Source organism: Antennarius striatus, chromosome 13, assembly GCF_040054535.1.
Source record: "Antennarius striatus isolate MH-2024 chromosome 13, ASM4005453v1, whole genome shotgun sequence".
In the NCBI taxonomy this organism is placed as follows: Eukaryota; Metazoa; Chordata; class Actinopteri; order Lophiiformes; family Antennariidae; genus Antennarius; species Antennarius striatus.
Genome location: NC_090788.1, coordinates 1,117,758 through 1,126,790, shown reverse-complemented (window position 1 = coordinate 1,126,790; position 9,033 = coordinate 1,117,758). Strand labels below are relative to the sequence as shown.

Below are 9,033 nucleotides of genomic sequence, written 5' to 3'. Positions count from 1 at the left end.
GCCAACCAGTAGCTCAGAGGTCTCAGGACCGGCCTCCACCTCCACCTCCTCCTCCTCTTCTTCCTCCTCCTCTTCCTCTTCTTCCTCCTCCTCCTCCTCCAAATCCACCTCCTCCTCCACCTCTTCTTCTATATCCACTTCCTCCTCCATATCCACCTCCTCCACCTCCTCCTCCTCCATGTCCTCCTCCACCTCCTCCTCTTCTTCCTCCTCCTCCTCCTCCTCTTCCACTTCCAATGCCACCTCCATCTAAGTCTCCACTCTGACCTTGACTGACACCATTCAAGAAGCCTCCATAGTAGTCAATACTGGTGGAAGACTTCCATCTATTCAATTCAAATAAAAAAATACACTTTAAAAGACGCTCAGATGTATTATTTTTACATTTTACAAGCCCTTCATGAATTCCTCAGTCATGTATTTCGATCAGAACGTAAAATGTTCAAACAATTTGTTGAGATCAGAGTAAACATGAACTCAGTATCTGAAACTTGCTCTGCTTCATATTTGCTCAGCTCTGCTTCTGCTGTTTCACAAGTTCTTTTTGTTCATCTTCTGTCTTCACTGATGTTTTATCTGAAGTTTAATAATTGTAACATAACTTCTTCAACACATGTCAGAAATAGAAACTGCTTCAACTTCATTACGCGACTTATAGGATGTAAAAACTGAAGATTTCAGTTTCATTTATTGATCAGTTTCTAATTATTACGTTCTTGTCTCTGAAATCAGTTTTAAGAATAAAATGCTTCAGTCTGAAATGTGATTTTCTGTCCTGGAGTCAGAACACTTAAATCAGGGATGAGGCAGCCATCAACACTCAGAGAGCCGCTTGGATCAGAAGAGAAAACACTGGGAAACGTTTTGAGCTCTGAAGTGAACAGAACAGAGAAATAAACCAAGAGCAGGAAGTGGAGAGGAGGACGAGTCTCCAGCGACGAGACAAAGGCTGAGCCTGCAGGAGGGGCTGATATGTAGGTCTGATTAGGATGAGCTGCAGCTGTGGAGACAGGTGAACGGAGTTGGGCTGATGGGGGGGTGGAGAGCAACAACACTGGGGGGGGGGGGGCTGTGTATAGTGTGTTTTAATTTAACATTTAGTATAAACAACTATAGTGTGTTGCTGATGACATCCATGAAGCGCTCCAGAGAAAATTAAAACTTATTTAAGTAATGAACACATTTGGATTTTCTTAACATAATAACTGCAAACACACCAAGTTGAAGTCAAATGACTTCAAAAGAACAAATTATCCACGTAGAAAACAAAAAATACAGTTTATTCAGGTCACTTTATTTCAATTTATTTCAAAAATAAATAGAAGACAAAGTTCTATTTCACTGAACAATGAAAATAAATATTTAAAAATCATTTGCATACATGTTTATTTTCCCTGGTTCATGGGAATTCTGCTCCTACCAGTTTTCAGCCAATGCGATGCATATTTTGAGCAATGAAAAAAAATTAATCTAATTTTATTTTAATGTTTTATGATCACAATAATTTTCCAATTTAAAATTACAACAGAAAATGAACAAACCCAAATTTAACAGATTTCAATTGGATATTTACCCCCCCCCCCTTATGCTACACGGAGCCACCGCGTAAGGATGAAGGAGCCACATGTGGCTCCAGAGCCGCGGGTTGATGACCCCCGACTGAGGACACGTCTTTATGACTCCAATAAGGAAAAAAACAGAAGAACAAATATTCAAGTGTCAACATGGAGCGTTTATGTGTTGGAAAATACCCGGCTACGTGTGGACATGACCTGAAACTAATGTTTGAAATTTCCTCATGTTTCCTCATGAGAGTTTTGGTCTCCTCAACCCTGACATTTATTCTGACAGTAAAATACTCACGCATGGGGAGGGGGTCGGCTTTGGACTAAAGAGACACAGAAAAATCAGAAATTAATCATGTTTAACAGCTGTTTGAACACTGGCTGATCAACTCCTGGACTTACCACTGGTCATGATGAGGGTAACCAAGGCAACCAAAGTTACCACCCTCCACATAACTGCCAACAGACACATGTTCAGACCACCAACCTGGAACAAGAACACACTCTCTATAACTTCATTTCCAGTCAGCTTGTTGTCCAAGTATGTGTGAACATACTGTAACGGGACGGTGGGATCCAAACGGAACAACTGGTAAAGACTTCTCTAGTCCTTCAGGGGAACAGGAACCAGCAGGTAAGGAAGGTCAGGATCAGGAGAAGACGACAACAGATCAGTCTGGAGGTGAATGCTGGAAAGTCTGGTATTGACGGGTGAAGAACAATAAAGCAAAGACTTGGTTTGACTGCTGATGAGCAGCGTTTGAATTGGCAGGTGATCGGAATCAGGTGATGAAGTGGGTGGAGCTATCAGCTGACACTTTTCCAGGTCAGAATACCAAAGCAGTCAACAGTTGAAACTGAATTGAAGTCAAGGAAAGGATGGAAGCTTTCATAGCAGACAGTGTTGGTGGACTCTGGCCTCGTACCGGTCTGTTGTGACGTCTACTTTTCTAGCCTCACCTGGTTCATCAGAGTTGATAATTCTTGGACGTATTATTAGCACAGGCTGAAGAATCGTTTATCTTTAATACACACCAGTATTGAGAGCAGATTTTGAACGTGTAACACTTACAGTCGTAAATTTGGGCTTTAATACCAATTCAAACCCGTCCCATCAACAGATCTACATTTCTCAACCCCCAGGTGTTCACCCCCTGGAGGGGTTACCCAACTTCACGTGTTCCTTCCCGATCAAGTCTCCAACCTAAGTGTCTTTGGCAAACCCTCCATCCAATAATTTTACCTTCTGACAACCAACAGACTAAAAAACCCAACAAGAAGACGTCAAAGCCTGATTTCTTCATCCTTTCATTAACCACTGATCAATACATCGAGTTTCCTTGTCCAATTGTGGACATGACGAAATGACTACCAAGTGGCCTGTGGGTTACCCCAGTGCGCCCTCTGGTGGTTCACGAAGCCCATCACAGCCATACTGAGTCTATGGATAAATAAATGTGTATCAATTCACCTCTAATAATCAATCTATTATTAGTCTATATATAGGATGCCAGTTTTGGTTTCCAAAGTGTAGGTTATAAAAACATTAACGGGTCGTGTCCAAAACGACACGATGTTTCCGCCCGGTTTCGAACCGGGGACCTTTCGCGTGTTAGGCGAACGTGATAACCACTACACTACGGAAACCTGCTGACATGTTCGAGGCTGCTCCTCTATATAAAGGCTGACACATATGGTTGTTTACTGTGGAGCTTCTGGAAGTTGTTAGTTTTGGTTTCAAACTCTACTTAAGTTAACATTCATGTTTTTAACATCACAATGTGATGTGCCGGTTTCGAACCGGGGACCTTTCGCGTGTGAGGAGAACGTGATAACCTCTACACTACGGAAACGCGCCAGTGCATTGACGCTGCTGCTGGTGACAACGGGTGTCAGGAACGTGGTTTCCGCTCATGAGAATTTCTTTGAATTATCGGTTATTAGTATTGTTTTGTAAAATGTAAATAAGATAAACTTTCATGTCTCGTGTCTGACACGTCATAATGTTTCCGCCCGGTTTCGAACCGGGGACCTTGCGCGTGTGAGGCGAACGTGATAACCACTACACTACGGAAACGGTCTCCAGAAACGGTGAGACCTACTATATGTACCTGCTACTGATATTACACGTGTAAACATTTGACTCTTTAAAACACGAATAAACGGGTTTTAAATATTTTAACAACTTTCACAAGTCGGAACATTAATGATAAAGTCAGCAGAACAGAGGTGACTCTGCCTGAAGGAGCAACACCGTTTGAGTCTCAGAACTGGAGAACCTGAGGAGTCTTTTTCTGTTGCATGACGTGGACGTCCACGTGCATCGTTTACCTGGGCAACACGTGTGACCGAGATGCACTATGGGAAGGAGGCAGGTTGATGTTGTGGGGGAATTTCTGCAGAAGGACCTTGGGTCTGGCAGATGTTCCTTAAACCAGAACCATTAACCAAAGTAAAATGTCATTTTTAAAATGTGCTTTTTAAAAAAGTGAAAATCAACAAAAATCGTCGTTTTCCATCATTAAAACATTAAATATTAGAAATACACAGATTACCAATGAGAATGTTTATTACTACTTTGCTTCCAGACACTAGCTGAAAAAAATTTACATTTATCTTTCTAAAACCAAAACTCCACAAACATCCAAACTTAATTCTTAAAAAGTAAAATTGGCAGAATTTCATTTGTTTGAGGCGGGATTCCTTTCCCCCGTCACATCCCACACGTCAAAAACAAACAGGTGAAATTTAAAAAAAAAACGTCTCAGCTTGAAATTTTACATTTCCATTTGTACAACTTAAAAAAAGAAAATATTTAGAAACAAAATTTTAAAAACTCAAATCTTTTCGACCCCCCGACTGGAAACAACAGAACGAAAAAAGTTACTGAAAACAGTTTTTATTTGTCAAAAAAGCTTCTTTACAGCGCCAAGATTTTCAACCTGTAAAGCCAGCACACATGTAAAATACAAGCCTTACAATACAATAGAATCAAAACAGGTACCAAAAAGTACAGTAAAAATTACACTTCCGTTGGTGGAAATGTGGAGGGAAAGAAAACAAAACAAAAACAAACACCGAAGGGGAAATAAAACCTAAAAATGAAAGGATAAAAAAAAAAAAAAAAGGAAGTTACATTTCCGTTGTTTTCTGTACAAATGGTCTTCTGTTGTAAAAGAGGTGGAGTCGTCGGGGTCCGTCCGGCCGGCGTCTCGCTGGATCGCTGGAGTCCTGTGGAGGGGGGGCGGGGGGACAGGCGTCACGCTCAGTTAACGCCGACCCCGGTTTGCCGCGACCCTGAACGCATCGTGGCTTACCTGTAATCGCCAGGTGATCAGTAGGGCTTGTAGTTGGCCTGGTGGGCCCCCCGTCTCGGGGTCTTCCCGTAGTTGGCGTTACCCTGGTCTGTGGGGCGGAGAGGAAGGACGGGTTGCCAGTTTGACGCCACATTAAACGTGGATCGCCTACGATGTCACCAAATCGACTTACTGTAATCGTAGCCAGGGCCGTAACCATAGTAACTAGAGGCGTAGTCGTAGCCGCCGTATCCGCTGTAGCCGCCGTATCCTCCGTATCCGTAGCCGCCCTGGCTGCCGTATCCCTGGTTCCAGTTGCCCCCGTAGCCCTGGTTCCAGCTCTGGCCCTGACCTGCGACGACCAATCAGAGCCCACGTGTCAGGGGAGGGGGGCGGGGTTTCGATTATACAAACCACCTCATATGCAAACACCTCCTTACCGCCGCGCCCCCGGCTTCCCCGCCCGCCGTAGCCGCCGCCGCCGCTGCGGCCGCCATACTGCTGCTGCTGCTGCTGGTACACCTCCTTGGGCTGGGCGATCTTCAGCTCACACTGTAGGGGGGGGGCATGGAAGGTTTAGGGTTCACAGGGGGTCAAAGGTCACAGCAGCCGGACCAGAAATCCCCCCAAATTAAAAGCCAGCATACCCGGCCGCCCTCGATGTTGTGGTATTTCTTCTCCAGACATTTCTTGACGCAGGCTTCGTCTTTGTACGTGATGAAGATGAAGCCCCTCCTCTTCTTCGACTTTGGGTCGATGGGAAGCTCGATGGTTTCGATCTGGGGGAGGAAGAGGAAACAGGAAGTTCCTTCACGCGTCTGAGCTGAACCAGATTCACACCCACTGAACCGGGTTTAAATCCGAGCGCCGCTCACCTCTCCGAAGGTCCCGAAATATTCCCTGATGGCATCCTCTGTGGCGTCGGGGTTCAGCCCCCCGACGAAGATCTTCTTGACGGGCTCCTTCTTCATCGCCATCGCCCTCTTGGGGTCGATTGGGCGTCCGTCCAGTCTGTGTTCCTTCTGCTGCAGTACCTGAGGACACACGGCTCACGGTTAGCCTGTCAGGGGACGGGACCCCCCCGATGATGATGATGATGATGAAGAGGGTAGAGACGCACCTTATCCACGCTGCTCGAGTCTTTGAAGAGGACGAAGCCGAAGCCTCGGGACCGGCCCGTGTTGGAATCCATCTTGATGGTGCAGTCCGACACCTCGCCAAATTTGGTGAAGTAGTCCTTCAGGTCTTTTTTACTCGTGTCCCAGCTGAGACCCCCCACAAACATCTTCCTGCAAACGAGGAAGGAAACCTAGAAATTAAAGCTTCCAGACAAAGAACACATAGCACAAATTATGGACTGTAAGTCGAGACAGACGGGGGAACAAATGACGCGCCGAGGAAGATGCTAAAATGCCCTAAGCCGTCTGTTTTGTACAGACAACTTAGTAGGGCTGCCTCGATAAATAAAATCAATGACTTGTAAGCTAACTCGCTATTTATCTGCTAATATTAACTTAAAATGAGCTAACTTACTACTACTTACTGACGATTTGATTCAGTAGCTGCCTTTAGCACACATTTCACTTGTTTTCCCAGTTAATAATAGTAATTCCTTAGTTACAGGTTTCAACCTCATTGTTGCTACGTTTGATAGAAAAACGTAAAAAATAAACCTGAAGTTTTTATTTTTGTGTCTTTTCTTTATTTTACTCAGCTGCTCTTTATGCTCCACAGGTAAACAAATGTTTGTTGATAAGAACAATTCATTTGAACAAATGAACTCTAATCTTAATCTTCTTTACTTTAGCTAGCACATACCTGAAACGCTTCAAATTGTAAATAATGATGGTTCATTAAAAGCAGTTTCATGCTGGAGACAGAAAGTGGATGTTTGATATTCAGTTTACGTTTGATCCAAATAGACGACTAATACAAAACATATGTGGCGATGAGTCGATATCAGAATATGGATTTTTGGCAGACGTTCTCCTGATGATGGAAAACACACGCCGACAGCCACATGACTGAGCTTTTAAGTTAACAATCCATTTGTTTGTCCAAGTACAAAACAGAGCTGCTGCATGTTAGCTTGACTTCAACAAATCAATGGGGACAGTGGTGTTATTTAACTGGAACTGCTCTGAAAAAAACAATAATCAACAATTAAAATTTTTCTGTGTAAATATCTCGAGTAACAAAATCCAGTTCCAGAGCTATTGTCCTCATCTCGTCCGTCCTCGCTGTGATCCGCGTTTGAAGCTCCATCACCAGCGGGTCAACAGATTATCCATCCACTCACCCAGCATCCTCCTCTCCTTTGCTGGCATCAATCTTGCCTCCATCCGTGCCGTTGTCCTGACTGTCCTCCCCCACCATCAGCTCCTGCTCGGCCCCGTTCTGGTCCTCGTCGCCATTCTGGTCGGATGTCTCCATGAAAAGAGTCTCGGCGTCTGCCATCGTGGGAGTGGGCTCTAAGAGACTGAGACATAGATTATACATATATTAAGACACATATCATATGTTTATTTGTAAACAAACAAAGCAGAGTATGTATGAATGAAGTTATTAAGGCCAGGAGAGGAAACCGAGTAAAGCCGACTATGATGTCAACACTGCTTGAAAAACCCGCCAGAAACCAGCAGGAACACAATAAACATGGAGCTTTAACAACAAGCTGCTGGTTCGGAGCCCCATTTATCCGGATCGCGGTTCCGGTAGAAGCTGAAACTGACAACTGGATCTCCGACCAACTTTAAAAGCAAGAAACCGGCGCGTTGCGATTATCATATTTACCGGGTGTTCCTGAACGCCGCACGGCGACTTTCCTACAGGGCTGCAAGCTAATGTTAGCAGATTTATCCCATCATACTTAACATTTCTGCAGTCACACATTTATCATCATGTTTGTGTCAAAACCTTTCTCAACACGACAAAAAGATTCAACAAACGCAACAGAACCGACCGGTGATCGGTGTTTCAGCGGACCGCGCGTTGATTCGTTGCCGCTTGTTAAAGAGAAAAGGCCCGGTTAGCCAGCTAGCTAGCTTAGCTTGAACCAAGTCTCCTTTCAGATCAAAGTTGGCGCTACAAAGGAAATAAACAACAAACTTCCGGTTGTTAAACGACTCAACCGAAACCGCCGCCGACATCCAGTCCGTTCGTTTAGCGCAGTAACGACATTAAAGTGTTTAGCGGCGCTGCGGCTAGCGGAAAGCTAGCCGAACATCCTGCTAACACGAAAACAAAACCCACGACAAAGGCCCGCGCCTCGGGGAACGTTACCGTGGAAACTATCGCGGTGTTAATTTAATATTTTGACGTTAACGTGATTTCTTTAACAAACAGAACTCTTACTTTCAGCGGAATAATTAATTCAGGCGCAGACTCTCTGCTCAAAATGGACACTCTCCAAATTCGCCGCTAACTCGTGGCAAGCTATATACGACCGGATGTGACCGACGACTTCGACACGTCTGAATAAAAGGGGCTGTGATTGGATAAGAGGCTCACAGAACCGAATGTAGCTGACAGCTGATTGGTTAATCAGTTGGCGCAACTGTGGCCTAGAAATACGACACGCACACGCTCTTCCGGTTTACGTCCTCTGACGACTTCAAATGTGTTGTGAATAAAATAAAATACTTGTTTATCCATTATTAAAATGAAAAATCATTACTTTTCTGATATATGTGTTTATTTTCATGTTAAATTTAACAATAGTTATAGTTTAGAACTACATCCGCAGTGGGGAAGTAGATTCTTCTTCGTTGGTCTTTTTTGTATTTTTGTAGGATTTTGTTATAAAACAGCTGGAAACAATTTTTTGGGGGCGTCATGTTTGATTTTGAGTGTTTTATCTGTATTATCAGGAAAAACGGAGGCATTCTGAATCTGTAAACTTTATTTAAACAGAAGAGAACATTTTACAATAGTAGTGTAGAATCTAAACGTACTTTTATTTCAGTTTTATGTTTTTATATTTGGCTTGTCTGTGCGGCAACTAAGTCAAAATAATAAAACTATAAAGCAATAAAATAATAGTGGAAGTTTATTTTTGTTTGTAGTAAAATAAATTGTCTTCCTGAGGTGCCATTAAAGGTGACGTCAGATATTAATGAGGATGGAGTCTCTGAATCAGAGACAATCATTGGTCCAGGTGGATGATGGTGTGA

At 43.6% G+C, this 9,033-nt stretch overlaps 1 protein-coding gene, 1 long non-coding RNA gene and 2 other non-coding genes across 5 annotated transcripts; all 4 read right to left on the bottom strand.

Annotated features, from left to right (window-relative positions):
* Positions 1 to 202: 202 nt before the first annotated feature.
* On the bottom strand, positions 203 to 2,271 carry LOC137605856 (uncharacterized). The gene is made up of 4 exons (XR_011037800.1): positions 2,123 to 2,271; positions 1,968 to 2,052; positions 1,864 to 1,888; positions 203 to 326 (listed from the first exon to the last, which is right to left on the bottom strand). It is a non-coding gene; the product is annotated as an uncharacterized lncRNA (long non-coding RNA).
* Positions 2,272 to 3,139: 868 nt separating this feature from the next.
* trnav-aac (transfer RNA valine (anticodon AAC)) lies at positions 3,140 to 3,212 on the bottom strand. Its single transcript has one exon. It is a non-coding gene; the product is annotated as a tRNA-Val (tRNA).
* Positions 3,213 to 3,569: 357 nt separating this feature from the next.
* trnav-cac (transfer RNA valine (anticodon CAC)) lies at positions 3,570 to 3,642 on the bottom strand. The gene has a single exon. It is a non-coding gene; the product is annotated as a tRNA-Val (tRNA).
* Positions 3,643 to 4,116: 474 nt separating this feature from the next.
* LOC137605854 (heterogeneous nuclear ribonucleoprotein A/B-like) lies at positions 4,117 to 8,330 on the bottom strand. Of its 2 annotated transcripts, XM_068330707.1 has the most exons (9): positions 8,216 to 8,330; positions 7,161 to 7,340; positions 5,982 to 6,150; positions 5,737 to 5,895; positions 5,509 to 5,640; positions 5,302 to 5,413; positions 5,055 to 5,213; positions 4,883 to 4,970; positions 4,117 to 4,796 (listed from the first exon to the last, which is right to left on the bottom strand). In XM_068330707.1, exons 2-8 carry the CDS (start codon positions 7,316 to 7,318, stop codon positions 4,900 to 4,902), a joined length of 960 nt encoding a protein of 319 aa, XP_068186808.1. In that variant the 5' UTR covers positions 7,319 to 7,340; positions 8,216 to 8,330; the 3' UTR covers positions 4,117 to 4,796; positions 4,883 to 4,899. The 2 variants fall into 2 exon arrangements, with proteins under 2 accessions (XP_068186808.1, XP_068186810.1); XM_068330709.1 differs by lacking the exon at positions 8,216 to 8,330 and having other exon boundaries at positions 5,982 to 6,183; positions 7,161 to 7,300.
* Positions 8,331 to 9,033: the final 703 nt, after the last annotated feature.